We start from the raw sequence: 16,594 nt of genomic DNA, 5'->3' as shown, positions 1-16,594 counted from the left end.
GTTATGTTGCCTAACCTTTTGGTGCCGTTTCTGCAGATGGTGTACTGGTGAGCGCGGTGGCCAGCTTCTCCTCCAGACTCTTACACGCCTTCTTTTTCTCCCTCAGAGCCTTGTGCAAAGTCTCCAGTTGGAGCTTAACATCTGGAGCTAATCCTTTGGCATCGTGTGCCGTCCTGTGGGCCTCGCTCTCTCCCCTGTGGCCTCGCTCCTCCTGCACGGACGCCTGCAGATCGGCGATCCTTCGAGAGCGATCGCTAAAAACCCTGTAAAGGAGACAGAGGTCCTGATGGAGCTTCAGTCCCTCCGTTTCCCTTCCTTGCTGAGCAGATTCACTCAGTCCGCGTCTCTCTTGAAGGGCTCTCTGAAGAAGGTCGAAGTCCCTCTGCAGCTCGGCGCTCAGTTCTAACTTATCGGAGGCCGGGGGGGACGCGCTTTTACAGTGGGCTGCTAGGGAGGAAACAGCAGACTCTGTTGCGCTGAAGCATTTCATCAAAACGCCAAACATTTCTTGATTCAAGCCGTTATTATCAAAGCCTCTCTTTGAGTCGTCGTCTTTAGGCATCGCTGCAGTTGCGTCTCTCGGACTCCAGATGGAGCCGTTTGACCGAGTGCCGCCCCGTTGTGCAGCTGCGTTGGCGGCCCTCACCTGCTCCTGGAGCTCCGCGTTTAGCTTACTCTGCTCCAGAAGAGCCTTTTGCAGGGAGTCTGCGTGTCGCCGCAGCTCGAGCACAGACTCCTCAGCGGCGCCGCTGCCCTCGTTACAGGCGTGTCTGTCCGAATGGGCCTGATGTAAAGCCCCCTCTATCCTTGAACAGAGATCATCAGCCTCAGGTTTGTTATCTTGGCTCTGAGAGGAGTCGATGGCCTTCTCCGCCATGTTCAGGAGCTCGATGAGCTGGCTGTTGAGCTCCTCCTTCTCCTGCAGGGCCTTCTGCAGCTCCGCGCATCTGACGTGGAGGTCGTCCGGTCCCGCAGAGCCGGGAGCTGCGCGGGGACCAAAGTTGCTCTGGTTGTCCAGGCTGTAGGCCGTCAGATAAGCGATGGTGGACTGTGCCGCCTGCAGGGCCACTGCGTACTGCTCGTTCAGTCGCTCCTTTTCACGCAGCTGGGCCTGGAGCTCCTCCAGGTCGGCGAGCTGCTCGCTCATCCTGTCGATCAGGGCCTCCTTCTCCTGGCATTCCTGGTTCAGCAGCTCCAGCTGAGAAAGGAGAGTAGAGTCGCTGAGGGTGTGAGCCGCCGGCGCTCTGGGTTCAGAGTCCCTGTCGGACTCTGCCGGACTGCAGCTGGTGTGGGGACATCTGATGGTGGAGGAAGGGGGAGAGTTGGGCTGCTCAGAACCATAAACATCATCCAGACAGGGTTGCTGAGCATCAGCCGGCCACTGGTCAGAGTTCCCAGATGGCCATTTAGTGCTGCCTTCTACCCTGAGCCGGACAGGCACGGGGAGGCGAGACTTGACACCAGCCTACATTTCAAACAAATAAAGCAGACATAACATTAAAAGCACATCTAATAAATGATAAATATGTCCTTAGACTTCCATAGCTGTGTGAAACGCACCCTGTGTCTTGTGACGTGTTGCTTCGGAGCCTCGTCGTCTAGCTGACGTTGGGGTTTTGGACTTGGTTTCTCGTCTCTAGTGCTGATATTAGTCGCAGTGGTCTCACCGTGTGACTCGCTGCTCGACTTCTCTGTGGTCTCCTTCGACAATTTAAAGACCACGGAACCATCTTCAGATTCAGACTGAAGCGTCTCCAGACTCCTCCTCAGCTCAGCCGGCCCGTCGCTGCTGTTCCCAGAGACGTCGGTGCTCTCCTTTTCTTTACACTCAGCAGATTTCTGCTCCTTTAGGAGACCCCACAGCTTCAGATTTTCCGATCTAAGGCGGCGTAGTTCCTCTCTGCGATAAGCCGTTTGTGATTAGTGCGATTTTCAGGTAACAATGAAGATAATGAGCAGGTTCTTCTGGGGAAAAAAAAGGACCAACCTAAGCTGCAGGACTGAGGAAGCCCCAAAGTCCTCCAGCAGAGACGTCAGCGCCGTTGCATCTGTGTTGCTATCTGCACGGTGGTCGTCTCCGTTGTCAGAGTGAGCATGCTCTCTACTCTGGCTGGACCTGCTGTCCACGATCTCACCACCAAGCAGATTTCCAGATGCAATCTAAAAGAAATTGTAAAAAAAAAAAAAAAAAAAAAAAAAAGAACCCCGGGGTAAGCAGTTTTTCTAAACATTTAAACAGAATTGACTAAATTAGTGTGACAGTGCCTTGCAACAGTGTTCATACTAGGGCTGGACAATTAATTGCATTTGCAATATAATCGCAATAAAAAAACAACAACAACATTTTCCATTTTGCAGAGGTCTGCAATCTTTGGCTATGTAACAATTAATGGATCAGAGACGTCCTTCAGGTGTTGGTCATTTGGTTAAAGTAAATCAATACTTTTTTACCAGACGCTTTCATGAATCTCGCCGTAGCATTAAGTACCGGTCAAAATGTTTAATACATAGACTCGTTTGTTGCACTTTATGTTCAACAAGGTCCAACTGAACCAGCTATTCTCTTGAATAATAATATTCTGATTAATAAAAAACAGTTACATTTCTTGTCTGAAATAGTCTTTGTTTAAAAACGGGAAATTTTTGTTGCTTATGGTTAATCCAGAGAAAAGTCACATTTAAATCGCAATCACAATTATGGTTTTCGGCATAAATCGCACAGCCCTAGTTTATACAAGCTGAATTGATTTAACATTTTGTCATGTTGCAGCTACAAACTCTAATGGATTTCATTGGGATTTTATGTGATAGACCAACACAGGGTAGTGCGTAACAATAAGCGTAAAGAAAACTGCTTTTACAAACAGGAGGAGAGGCATTTAGCCTTTTTGCTAGGATGGTGCTGAATGCATTTTGGGGGATGTCTCTTTCAGCTTTGAAAATGTAGCGATCGCTATTTCTTTCCCCATTCTTCTTTGCAAAAAAAAAACCAAAGAAGAGAGTCAGAGAGAATCAACTGTCTAGTCTTAAATGGAGATATGTGTTGACTTAACCATCACCTCTAAAAGGTTTCCTCTAGGACCTCCCTGTTTAGCTCCAACCAGCTTCCAAGTCTTAGCTGAAGAAAAACAGTTTGCTTCCACAGCCAGGGCATATGGCGCGGCGCATTGCTAGTTTTCCTCCACACATTGCATATAGTCTAAAATGTTCAACCTGTCTCTCATCTGACTAAAGCAAGCCGTGTCGCCAACATCATTTTTAACCACTAACGGTTGTCATGTCAACAGATCTCCCATCTAAGGCGTGCCTCTCTTCAGCTCCTGCTGTCCCGCCCATCAGTTTAAGCTAACGTGTCGTTAGGTCCGCAGCAGCGCTACACTCTTTTCATTCTTAGTAACAGACTGAACAAAGCTTGATATATTCTTCAGAACCTCGCCTCACCCATAACTTCATCCCCGACCCGTCTGCGTTCCTCAGTCTTCATGATGCCGTTTGTTGTCCAACGTTCCCTAACAAACTTCTGAGGCCTGAATAGAAATGCTGTAGCTATCTTGAGATTAAATTGCACACAGCAGGACTATTTACTAATTGGGTAACTGGTTGCAATAAATTCAATCTATGACAACCAACGTAAAGGAGCCGAATACTAATCCTCATTGGCCTTTTCAGACTTATTTGTAAAAGAACCTTAAGAACAATTTATCAACTGGGTTCCACTTCACAAATATTGAGGACTTTATGTTGATTCTTCTCAAACATTCCCAATAAAATACATTTAATTTCATGACTGCAACGAGACAAAAAAAGTGACTAAGCTCAAGCTGTATAAAAACATTCAAAAAGTAGCCATTAACGTACCTCTCCTAAGCTGATGTCTGTCTGGATCTCTTTATCCGGACCAGGGGGACGTCGGCTGTCTAAGGAATCCGGTAGCGGCCTCTCCTGCGTCTTCTCAAGCTGCTAGAGTAATGGGATGGGAGGCGAGTGTGACACACATGGCTCGGTAAAAGAAAAAACTTAAAGAGGGAACAGAATCCATAAAACACTGCACAGCAACAGCAGAATGGCATGATGTGTCTAATGGTGGCATGGTGAAGAGAGGCCGTTTCATGGGACACAGAGATAAAAAAAAAACAACAACAAAAAAACAAAAAAAGGGAGTGATTAGGAAAAGGAAGGACAGAAGAGGGTCGCTTCTACTATAAGCAAACAACACACTTGTTAGAGGAACTACAGACCAAAGAGACATCAGTAAGAGGCTGAATAGAGCAGAGGTTAAGTTGTAGGTTAGATTAGAAAGGAGCCACAAAGGTGGAGGTTAGACAATGACACATGATTCAAGTATTTTAACTGAGCCAATTTCAGGCCAGATATAGACAGCAACGATTTCTCAGCGTCTAAGATGTAGTTAAAACATCTCCACACTTCACGCTCAGCTCTGTCCCTGTGGAGTTATTCGGCCTCTAACCTGTTTGAACCGGCTTCTGCTGGTCACGTCCTTGTCTTCCTTCTCAAAAACGTCCCGCTCTGACTTCTCCATTTCTGATAATCTGCTCTGCAGCTCGTTGTTTAAACTCTGCAGCCCGGCGACACGGTCCTGCAAATCCAGCACCTGCACCACAAAACGACTCGTCATGTGTTTTTAAAATCACTTTATTATAATTGCATCTTAAAAAAAGGTGAAAAATTTCATCCTTTGCAAATACAGATATCTCTCTCGATAGATAGATAGATAGATAGATAGATAGATAGATAGATAGATAGATAGATAGATAGATAGATAGATAGATAGATAGATAGATAGATAGATAGATAGATAGATAGATAGATAGATTTAATAACTGTACAGTACTTTTTTGTACCTGTTTAGACCATTACATTTTTTTTTTTTAGGAAAAATTACTTAAAATAATAGCATATTTTAACCCATTTCTGTCACCGCCAAAGTAAAATGTGAAAACATCACCTAGGGTTGCCATAACCATGAAGCTGAAGGCAGCTTATCCACCAAAAACTATCCTCCTCCATGCTGTTGAAGACTTACAATTTATTTGACAATTTAGCTGAGCAGATTGAAATAGCTGATTTTGGCAAAACAAACAAAACAATCTGTGGGGAAGGGTAACGTTCTTGCTCCATTTCTCTGAAATAATTTTAAAATAAGCTTTCCAATAAAGCTCCAGCCAGAAAGATTGCAAAGGCTTTGGGAACATCACTCACATCTGGATATATTTTAGTAAGCCTGCATTTACAAAATGTCTATTGAGTATTTTAAATTGCATCATTTGACAGTTTTTCACAAGATGGTTTAAATAAGCCATTACCTCAGTGGGGTAACGCTTTCCAACTGTACTTCACTTTAATTTGTCGCCAGATCCCAAAATGCTGCCTTTGTTTTGCATCTTTACCAAAACTCAATTCACATTCAAGTCGTGTCAATTAACCGAACACAGAGTAATAAAATACACAGAAACCACTGCTCCTCCAGAACGACATGATGTCATACGAGCTCACCATCTGACGGAGCTCCTGAGGAGAAAGCTGGGACAAGCTATCGTCGGGCCCTTCTCCCACACAGATACTCATGTAGGACGTCTGATCGCCGATGAAACTGAACGTGTCACCTGCACACGAAACCCACATTAAAAACCTTACAATTAAACGTTAGGGAAATCATTACAGTAAGACTCTTCGTTCGTTTCGCGGCCTCACCACCGTCACCGGTTCCACCGACTCCTCCTCCGCGGTTCTGGATGGCTCCCAAGCGAGCCTGCAGGGAGGCGTTCCAGCGCTGGGCGTCCTCCAGCTGATGCCTCATGCTCTCCAGCTCCTTTGGGTCGATGAGGTCCAGACCTGAACAGATCCACGGGCGGGTTTATATACAACTCTATCTCGTTTCTATTTCGGCCGCTGTAATGCTTCAAAGACCAACCGTGCACAATTTTGGATCATTCCATTTAAAAGACAAACATCGGTAACAGGTTACGCAACGCATTCGATTTATTATCTATTCAAATACAGAAATCCTGCAAGTGGACTAGTCTAAACTGGAATATTTTATTGGAATAATGTACTTACTAGGCAAATAGGATTAAGAGGAATGAAATATTTAAGACTACCTAGATTGTGATAATAAATTGCTGGTAAATCTAAGAAACTGTGCTCTGGCACAGCGATTATATTCTTATTTCAAACCTAAAAATTTAAATTATACTCAACACACATATGTGTATGACTTGTAAAAAAACTGTTTTTTTTCTTTAGATGTGTGTCAGTTAGGGCTGAACAATTAATCGCATTTTCAATATAATCGCGATTTTAAAAAACGCAATTTCCAAATTGCAGAGATCAGCAATTTTTGTCTATGTAACAATTACTGAATCAGACGCGTCCTTTAGGCGTCAGTAAAATGTTTAAAGTGGGTTTGCCTCCACATGGAAGGGCAGACAGTTGCAGCAGTGAGATAATCTAATTGTATTACTTGTTTTAGAGTTTGTATAATCATACATAGCATTAAGTACATGTCAATCAGTTTAATACTTAGACTTGTTTGTTGGTTGCACTTTATGTTCAACAAGGATTGATCAATTAAAAGCTGTTCTCTTGAATAATATTCTGATTAATAGAAACATTAAAAGTTCTTGTTTTAAATAGTCTTTGTTTACAAACATCTTTATTTAGAGGCCATTTTTGTTGCTTGTGGTTAATGCATACAAAAGTCAAAATAGCAATTTTTGTTGAAATATATCGTAGGCAGAACGCAATCGTTTCTGCACCGAGTTTAGATGCTGTGGGTCTTTTAGCAACTAATCCGCGCGGTGAGGAAACAAATTGATTTTATTGTTTTGTATACGTTTAAAAATATATGATAAAATAAATTGGGGGGAAAAATTGCATTATATCGCAATGTTACGAAAAAAAAAATCGCAATTAGATTATTTTCCAAAATCGTTCAGCCCTAATGTCAGTTATGTAACTACATGTTAAAATGTAGAAACCTTAGCGTCATTTAGCACGCTTAAAGCCAGTGGGACTGTAAGCAATGCATGCTTTTGCTTCCGGCTGACCTATTTATACACCTGCTGACCTGTGGATGGCGCTGTGAGAGGAGCATGCATGCCTGCAGACAGACACTAGAGCTAAGATGCTGAGAAAACAGCCTCAGACCTCAGTGATGACTGAAATCAGACATCCATGAGTCACTTGAATATACTGCGACTTCATTGAAGTGTGCACTGTGCATTGTTAAACCTTTTAGATTAGGATTTCAGGAATATTTTGCCTTTACTCAAGTGGATTATGTCCTGATTTCACCAGAAACAGCTCATCCAAGCCTTCTTTTACTGATGCTGTCGTATAATAACATGTTTATATGTCTATATTTAGAACCAAACAGATGGCTGGGATGGTTAGTAAAACAGAGCAGATGGAGAGGTGATGCACACAAAGAGACAAATGTTTTAGATGAACGGTTAATAGCGGAACAGAGAGGAGATGGAGCGACAGTAGCATTCCTTTTTTTATTTTATTTTTCATGGGTTTAAAAAAAATAATACATGCGCTTGGTGAAACAAGTTGAATCTTGGGTACAGACAAAGACATGCAGATGAAAAGATGTTTATGTACAAAACAGCGGACAGACTGCACATAGATGCGAAGGGGGCAGCGCAGATGTGCATGCATGACAAAGCCGACGAACAGGAGACACAAGCTTAGACCAGATGTGACAAAGACGGCAGCCATGTTTGTTGTTCCCAGTAAAAATGTGCACGCACTAGATTTCCTTTCCTTCCTTGTCTTTTCTCTCTGCGTTTATTCATCATGCTCGTCTACAACCCAGCGTGTTCGCACTGCACCTTCTCTGAGCTTGGCCCTCTGTATCTCTCTCTCCAAGTCATCCCTGAGCTCCTCATTAGTTTTGATGCTGTCTTCTAGCTGCTGCCTGAGAAGCTGAACTGCTGTCAGTTCCAGCTGCAGAGCATGGAGACGCTGGGCGCTGCAAAAACACACGGGGATCAAAACAGTTACACTTATGCACACAAACCTGAAGCAGTCATGAATGTCACCGCATTGTTCATTTCAAAAGTAATCAGCCATGCACCGACCGATCGGCTTTCCTTTCCGTTTGGCAGGTCGAATACTGAAAAATCAAGATTTTGTTCGTCTGTATTAAATTCATCAACTTTAAACTCTTGTTTTTTTTTCCAGTCTGGTAAATCCAAACACAGGGTGTTTATTGATGTTTATTGTTCAAACTGCAGTAAAAGTCGGCTACATGCCGGCGGTATGTGCTTTGATGCATTGGGATAATCTTTTGATCTTAGTTGGATCAAAAACTATGTCCTTTACCAATAAACTTGCAGCCCATTGTTTTTTTCTTTATGGTCAATTTTTGTTGCTTTAACTGTTGAATTAATTAAATTCAATATTAAAACAGGTCAGGGCAGACCTCAAAGAGAGCTGGAAGTCGGTATTGGCCAGTGAAAGCCTGATCGGTGCATCGCTAACAGTGGTAGTTTTATTATTTTGATGATTTAAAGACATAGCAGCTTGTTGCACCATTCCTTACCTATCCTGCTCCTTCACAGTCCTAACTAAACTGGAGTACAGCTGTTGTTCAGCTCTAAGGGCTTTGTTTAGAGCATCGTGCTCCTGCTGCAAGGCTAAAAGATGGGGCAAAGCCTGAGGGCAAAAAAAAAAAAAAAAGGAACCATCTAACTAGTGAGTTTAAAATGATTTTATGCGTGAGTTACGAAGGTAATTAGAGCTTTACATCTTGCTGGCTGTCTCCTCCTATCATGGTTCTTTCTCTCTGAGGCAGTACAGGCAGGGATCTATCCATGTTGGAGCCAAACAGAAGATCTTGGGCGGGATCAGTCCGGTTATCACCTCCCTGTCCAAGGCGCTGATGGAGAACCTGCTCAAAATCAAAAAATGAACCATGATGAATCTCTGGCTGAAGAAGGCTGCATGAAGTTTAAAGTCCACCCAAAGAAAATGCCTTTCAGTGCAGTTTTCTACTCCCTTTAATTGCCGACAACTTTCAGGGTTCCTACACGTCCCACAATTCGATACTTTTGCAAACTTCCATTTACAGGTTTTTTTTGGCCTGTTTTTGAAATGCAAATACAAAAGTTCGGGTATATCTAAACTGGCCAGACTTTAAATATGCAACCTGCAGACACTGTGGATGGAAAGTAGGATTGTAGGATTGAACTAAATTGTAGGAGGAAAGAAAGCAAGGTCGGATAAAAGGATTTAAGAAAGGAAGGATTAATGGAAGACAGGAAGGAAGGTAGGCAGTAAAAAAAAAAAGGTTGAAAGAAGGACTAAACGAAACACTGACGGAAAAACAAATCAAAAGAAGGAACAAAGAAAATCATTATTAAGGACAGAGGACTGTAGGAAGGATAGATGGATGGATGGACTGATAGATGAACAGGCAGACAGGAGGACAAATGTGTAACTCATGTATAAAAGCCAGAATTAAAAACCAACCCAGATGGAAGCGCTTATTTGCAAACATTCAGATGTTTACAATGTAGAGAATACAAATGGGGATCCAGAAATAAAAAATATTCTGTCATATTTCTCCTGAAAAACCCGGTTTGCATTCACAGAGTTCTGTAGGACTTCTTACATGAATAATCTCATCCTTGGTCTTCAACGTAGCAGTCAGGGAAGCGATGTTGGCAGCCTGACCTTCATTGCGACCCTCGAGCTCAGAAAGCAACGACTGGAGATCAGCCAAAGATATCTGGATATGAAAGCAAATGACCAGAAATACCCAATAAATAAACATTTGATAACACTATTCCAGCACCGGATAGGAAAAGCTGCTTCCTGCACACAGACCTTCAGTTCATTTTCCCTCTTCAGTGCTTTGTTCAGTGCTTCGGTTTTCTGGGCCAATTCCTTCTTGAGGACAACAACCGTTGGGAGAGGAATGTTCTCCTGATTATCATCACTGTTTCTCCTAGATAGTTCAGCTTAAAAATGAGACAAAATGGATTCAAATGTGGGTACAAATATAAAAAAAAACAACTTTAAATACCCAGTACGAGGATTTGAAGGACACGCGACTCTCACCTTCTCTCTCGTCAAGTTTCTCCTGCATGATCTGAATGGTTTGCCTGAGCTCCAACACATGATCCGCCTCCCCCTTCTGACTCAACTCTGCCAAGAACCGGTCTCTCTCCTGACCCCGCTGCAGAAGCTTCTGCAGAATACAACATTTAACACATAAAGGTAACATCAGCTTTATTTTTAAGGTAATTAAGTAAAATTGTGTTATTCATTTTTTTTCCCCCATAATTTTTTATTCAATTGCTGTGAGCATTTCAAGGCAAGGACATGTTAACAGCAATACGAGTGTGTTGTCTCTGAGGGATCTTACGTCAATGAGGCTGTCTTTCTCCGCAAGCAGGGTTCTTAGTTTTGCCGTCTCTAAATAACTCTCTTGGGTTGTTGATGAGCTTTGCTTCTCAGCTTTGGCAAGCTCCTGTTGCTTATCGGCCAACTGCTTCCTCAGTTCCTGGATCTCTTGAGCGCGCTCAGACAGCATGCGGTTAAAGCGCTCGGCGGACTCCTTTAGGAGAGAAAACAGCACATCAACGCAGGACGTAGGTTAGATTTGTTCCCCCCCCGAGTCTATACACAGGTTCTTCAGCGCTTGGCGGTAAAATAAATTAATTCCTCATCAAATTTTTATTCTGAATTTAATGTTTGTTTGTTTTTTCAGCTGACCTTTCCTAGGAATAACAGACATTAGTGTCACAAGACACACAACAGTAAACACAGCCCAACTATTTTCAGTAAAACAACCTGAACCTGATTATTGTTCCAATGTAGAGCACCATTATTTTTTGAATCTGTTCTATTTAAAATCATTGACACTTTTGATAAAACTATTCATCGCGGAAGGCTAGTGATCCGCTTTGTTGACGTACGTTAGGATGGTAAATCCATTGTGTGTTAAGGTACCAGGATATTTGACGCATTGCAGCGTTCTTGATGCATTGCGTCCCCTACGTCTCTCTAATGGAATCAAAATATTTTCCGTTGTCAGGTTTCCTACTTTTTATTTTTCTTGTCAAAACTCCACATTTTTCAGGATTACAATATATACGGAAAAGTTGACCATGAATTTATGTCAGACATTTCTACATTGGTCTGACCTTAGATATGCTACCTCCAAAAATGGATAAACAAAAGATAGATAGATAGATAGATAGATAGATAGATAGATAGATAGATAGATAGATAGATAGATAGATAGATAGATAGATAGATAGATAGATAGATAGATAGATAGATAGATAGATAGATAGATAGATAGATAGATAGATAGATAGATAGATAGATAGATAGATAGATAGATAGATAGATAGATAGATCGATCAGACTGGTTAAGAACCCTGATAATTGAACACTGACCTTAAGCAGTTGGTCCTTGCTGCTAATTGTAGCTAACAGGCCCTCCACAGCGCTCTCGTTATCGGCTATTAGTCTCTCTCTGGCTTTCACTGCCTCAGACAGCATCGTTTCTGTGACCTTCAACCTCTGGCCCATCTGCTCAGCCAGGTCCCGAGCATGAGTCTGTGACTGGTTCAGCATTTTTTCAGCCATTTCCTACACAGAGTGACAGATTTAGAGACAACACAACCTGACCTACAGATCGGTCTGAAATTACACAGCTGTGACACTAATGGTCACTTTAGACGAACAAAGATGAAAGGAGAAAAACAATTTGCCCAACTAACTTCCATATCTTTAATCTTGCCCTCCAGGGAGAGCTGCAGCTGGTGGATGATTGAGTCCTTCTCCCTCAGTGATCTGTTTAGGTTATCTTCTACATCTTGCTTGGCTCTCTGCAGGTTCTTCAGAGTGTTGGCAAGATGCTGCAGCTCCACATCTTTTTCCTTGATTAGACTGTCAAAGTTCTGCAAGAAAAATTGCTCCGCATGAAGAGGAGTCGGTTCGAGTTTTCAGTCAAACGAAGTTAAAAGCGACTTACATTGATTGTTTCCTCATTATGAGCCAGCAGGTTGTTGAGCCTGTCCAGGTCCCTTTCCCTTTCTCTGAGCAACAGCTGCAGCTGGTGGATCTCATTGTCTTTCTCCTCAATGGCAGCAAATTTCTCATCCAGCGCTTGCTGTGGGAGAGCAAACAAAAAGTGTCAACAATCTAATTTCAGTCTATGTGGAGAACAGAAGACGTTAAAGGCATGCCCACCTCCAGGGCACTCTCCTTTTCCTTCAGCCTTTGCCGCAGCTTGGCAAGCATGCCATCATTACTTCCGGGGCTTTTGCTTTGCTCCAAGTCTCTGACCATGTTTATGTACTCCTGATAAACAACAGTAAAACACATTCAATAATAGGGCTGGGTGTCATCTAGGATGAGCCGATTTGATACGATTCTCGATACATAGCTCACGATACAATACGGTTCTTGATACAGATAAGCTTGATTTGACTCCAATATCGATTTTTATTACTTTCAAATTAATGCCCAAAGTCATTCAATCAATAAAACCAGCCAAATATTATATTTATGCTCAATTCATTTAACACTGATATATTAACAGGAAAATAAAGTGCATTCGGTTCAATGCATTTAACGTATCGCAGGAACCAAAAATGTGCCCAAATGTCTGATTTTAGGGACGAAGGCGCTTCCATAATCCTGTCGGCCTCGATGTGAACAGTAATGGTGCGCTTTAATAAAGCCCCCTAGGGGTTGAGGGGTATATCGATATTGAAAGCCAGAATATCGATATTGAATTGTTTTTAAAAACATTGATATTAATCTTTGTATCGATTTTTTATGCACAGCCCTATTTAATAACATGTTTCAGTGCTCAAAAGGAGATGATTTAGTGTTAGAGCGATCTTTGATTGATGAGCGCTGCGTCACCTGGAGCTGCTGCTCTTTATCAGTCAGTGTGCTTGTGAGCCTCTGGATGGTGGCTTCATGGCTCTGCAGTTTTCTGTTGGTTTGCTCCAGCAACTCCTGGTATTGCTGTTCAAGAGCACCTTCCCGTTCTTTCATCTCGCTGCCAAGCTTTTTCAGCTGGTTGGTGAGATCCTGGAGGAGAAAATGATCCAATTAAATGATTTACTTTTTTTTTTATGCAAAAGAAAATGTCAAGACAGTAAAAGGCCCCTGTGCTATTTTACATTTAGGGCTTTATCTCCTTTCTTTTTCTGTTGCTGCAGGTCTTCCAGTTCCACTTCAAGCTGGTCCTTTGTTTGCTGCAAGTCAGCAAATTCTTGTTCTTTCCTGTCCAGGGCTCGCTGTAGTTTTTGGGCTTCAAGCACCTTGGTATGGTGCTCCCCTTGGAGATGGGCAAACTCAGTTTGTTTTTCCATTAAAAGGTTTTGGTGTTCCTCTACTCCCTGAATGAAACAAACAAAGAAACAGAAAAAAGTTTTATTTTATATTTTATATTCTTAGGTCTTTTACAAATACAGAGAAATGCAAAGTAATCAACTGCTGATGTGTAGCGCCTTAGTTTCAGCTCCAGCTGGCAGCGGGGGCGCCGGATTGGAGGAAATGTTAGGACAATTCCAAGCATAACTTGATTAACAGTTATTGTGCAAAAAAACAAAAAAAACAAAAACGTTTTTATTAGGAATGCATGATATGAATGTTTAGGCCGATATTGATATCTGATATTTATACTGCTGTTGTGTCTGATAACCAATATTTACCGATTGTAGACACACATTTACATTTTTGGGATGATAAAATTTTGTCCAATTTTCCCACTGAAAACTATGCTAATGGTATTTTTGAATGTTGGTTGTAGTCCAGACTTACACACTGCTTTTCATATATCTTCTTTCAATACTGTGAAAAACAGCCACACTGCTGACATTGCATCTCTGCTTCATCCAAAAAAACAAAACAAAAAAAAAAAAACCCTGCTTGCAATGAATTACTGTCACTGTCTCATGGTCAAAAAATAAATAAGTAAAAAAAAACAATGCACGATCAATCCCATCCCTTCCCCCTCCTGAAATACAGGCACAATGGGCAACTAGATGAAAATAAACAGTGGTTGTTAATATCAGGCCAGTTTTACTTATCTGACCGATACCAATATATTAAAAAATTTATTTTTAATATCGGCCGATCCCGATATAGGTGTAGGCCTAGTTTTTATTGTTTTTGTCAGAAAAAGCAAAATGTTACCCTTTCCAGACAAAAAAAGCAAACACCTACATTTACCAAATACCCCCCTGTAGCTGCATGAAAGTGTTTGTTCCCGTTTTCGCACTATTGACAATATTGGTGTTTAGTAGCAGTCAGACAATAAAATAAAAACATTACAGATTTTTTGTCAATGGAGTCCAAAATCCCTGGTAGCATCCTTGGATTTCAATACCAGGGATTAATATCAGTGAACGCACGATACATAAGAGCTACCAGGTGGTGCTGACAACACACTCTGGTGTGGAAGTAGAAAATGGCCAAGGTTGGCCATTTTCACTATCACTGAGATTTATGAAGCTGTAAGTTTCTATGACATGCTGAGAGAGAGCGAGAGACAACATCTGACCGTTGCATTTCTAAAAAATAACCAATATACAAACAGAGATAGAAGAGTGCGTTATAAATTCTCCATTGACATCGGGATGTAGCGAGATCGATTGATGTGTTGGATTGAGTAAGATGCGGTAGGAACAAATAACATGCCTGGTATTTCTGCAGTTGAGCTTTATGTGCAGCCTCTCTGGCCTTTGTCAAAGCATCATCCCTGTCTTCAATCTCCTGACAAAGCTCCTCAATCTGTAAAAACACGAAATGTCAGTTTAAGACACTTTGAACAGCGATAGAAAACTAAAAGCTGAATTGTCTGTTGTGCCAACGTTGATCCTTAAATGTATTTTCTTTTTTTACCTCTTTTTCCTTTTCTCTGAGGACCTGAGTGAGCCCTTGGATTGTTTTATCTCGCTTCAAAGCATTTTTCTTCTCCGTGTCAAGCTCGTTCTCCTTCTCCTCCAACGTCACAGACAAGGTCTGTCCACCACACAGAGAACGTTATGTTACATAAAACCAGGTTTTCAATCATTGAAGGAATATGTAATAGAGTACAATGTAACACCTCTTATGTACCTTGTTGTGGTTCTGTGAATCCTCCAGTGTTTTCGTCAGGCTTTCATTGGTTCTCTTTATCCTGTTCAGCTCTTCAGTCAGCATTTTATTGATGGAATCCAATCGATTAACGTCCGTCTTCTTTGGTCATTTCAAAGGGAACAAACAAGAACAGAGACCAAAAATCAAATGAAACGAGTTACCAGCATGATGTTTAGTGAAGTATTTCTCACTTAGAGGTACGTATCAACCCAGACAGTATTACGGACATTAGCTACCTTTACTCTTACAGGGGTGTATTCATCATCAAACTCTTCAGTGAGGTCATGCAGAGACTTCCACTCTGCCTCTTTGTTTCTTAGCTTGGCTCGAGTAATGCCAGCGCCAGCGTTTAACCCCCTGAGCACAGGGATACGACTGCCTGCGGGGGCACACACTTGGTGCTTAGAGATGCAGCGCAGGAGCTGGATTAGGTCAGAGATTACAGATGGCTGATTCGAGGACCTGTGGAGCATTGCTTTTGGCTGAACTTTTCTTCTTGGGTCACTGCTGGTGCTTTGCCCAGAAACAAACAAGTTTGAGTCCCAAAGTTTTCTTCTGCGTAGAGGATCTGGAGGCTGGTCTGAGGGGAGGTCTCGGTTAAGAGACTGTAGAGACGCGGAGTGGCCTTTGAATCCTTGTCTAGACAGCGTTCCCTTACGCTGCACTAGATCAAGGTACATGCTCTGTGAACGGTGGCGTGTGCCAACGAGCCCGATATTCTTCATGCACCCTTCTAGTCCAGCTCCTGATCCCAGTCGGCTGCTCTGAAGCCCCGAGCGCCCAGGTAGTGCTCCTTTACTGACTATTCTATCCAGACTCACACACCTTCTCATCCGGTTGTCTCCATCAACGCTCCCACGCTCCCTGACAAGCAGTCCTTCGTGGGGCGGCTGACGTGCGGCTTCCACATCAGGACCGCCAACCTCCGAGGACCTAATAGGAATCTTGGAGCGGGTGCTTCCCCTGGCCCTACCCCCAGGGTTGTTTCTGTTGTAGACATGGACGATGCACTGGATTAGGTGTTCCTTCTCCGCCTGGACTTTCTGAACCTTACTGCTATGTTCATCCTGCAACTGGCTGATATTAATGTCACACTGAACAACCTTCTCCAGCTGGAACACACATTTTCCGCAGAGAAACTCTCCGCGACCGTCGCGGATCACCTCCCGGCCCAGCACGTGGGACAGGATGACCTGCAGCTTCCTCTTCCCTGATGAGCTAAATATCCAGCGGCACTGGCTTCCCACCAGACGAACGCCACATATACGACACGGGTCCTTCATGGAGTCTTGGATCTTCGACAACCACCCGCTTCAGATAAGTCCAACGGATCTTCGACCGCCACGTCAAGTGTCCCACGACTTAATGCCCATCATCCTAACGGCCGTAGACCAGCCATCTTGCATTTTTTCTCCCTCCATCAACGAGCAAAACAAAGAGGAGAATGGCTGAG

The 16,594-nt window shown here is 42.7% G+C and overlaps 1 protein-coding gene across 11 annotated transcripts in view; it reads right to left on the bottom strand.

The window, feature by feature from the left end:
* The window catches only part of cdk5rap2 (CDK5 regulatory subunit associated protein 2), a 51,879-nt gene that overhangs the window by 14,546 nt on the left and 20,739 nt on the right, over positions 1–16,594 (bottom strand). For 8 of the 11 annotated variants that reach the window (XM_036140350.1, XM_036140354.1, XM_036140358.1 and 5 more), the window contains exons 1-24: positions 15,378–16,588; positions 15,121–15,240; positions 14,905–15,024; positions 14,701–14,793; positions 13,179–13,397; positions 12,916–13,086; positions 12,235–12,345; positions 12,017–12,154; positions 11,763–11,942; positions 11,437–11,631; positions 10,397–10,588; positions 10,090–10,219; positions 9,856–9,989; positions 9,641–9,757; positions 8,774–8,917; positions 8,570–8,682; positions 7,857–7,996; positions 5,713–5,853; positions 5,515–5,624; positions 4,469–4,612; positions 3,859–3,960; positions 1,988–2,160; positions 1,561–1,900; positions 16–1,465 (exon numbers count right to left, since the gene is read on the bottom strand). In XM_036140350.1, coding sequence (XP_035996243.1) covers positions 16–1,465; positions 1,561–1,900; positions 1,988–2,160; positions 3,859–3,960; positions 4,469–4,612; positions 5,515–5,624; positions 5,713–5,853; positions 7,857–7,996; positions 8,570–8,682; positions 8,774–8,917; positions 9,641–9,757; positions 9,856–9,989; positions 10,090–10,219; positions 10,397–10,588; positions 11,437–11,631; positions 11,763–11,942; positions 12,017–12,154; positions 12,235–12,345; positions 12,916–13,086; positions 13,179–13,397; positions 14,701–14,793; positions 14,905–15,024; positions 15,121–15,240; positions 15,378–16,424 — 5,824 coding nt within the window. In that variant the 5' untranslated portion in view covers positions 16,425–16,588. Of the gene's footprint in view, positions 1–15; positions 1,466–1,560; positions 1,901–1,987; positions 2,161–3,858; positions 3,961–4,468; positions 4,613–5,514; positions 5,625–5,712; positions 5,854–7,856; positions 7,997–8,569; positions 8,683–8,773; positions 8,918–9,640; positions 9,758–9,855; positions 9,990–10,089; positions 10,220–10,396; positions 10,589–11,436; positions 11,632–11,762; positions 11,943–12,016; positions 12,155–12,234; positions 12,346–12,915; positions 13,087–13,178; positions 13,398–14,700; positions 14,794–14,904; positions 15,025–15,120; positions 15,241–15,377; positions 16,589–16,594 lie in introns of those variants that run through there. The other 3 variants (XM_036140351.1, XM_036140360.1, XM_036140361.1) reach the window with 3 other exon arrangements.

Source organism: Fundulus heteroclitus, chromosome 8 (genome assembly GCF_011125445.2).
Source record: "Fundulus heteroclitus isolate FHET01 chromosome 8, MU-UCD_Fhet_4.1, whole genome shotgun sequence".
Classification (NCBI taxonomy): Eukaryota; Metazoa; Chordata; class Actinopteri; order Cyprinodontiformes; family Fundulidae; genus Fundulus; species Fundulus heteroclitus.
Note: the sequence above shows the minus strand (reverse complement) of the source record. Positions and strands in the feature narration are given on the sequence as shown.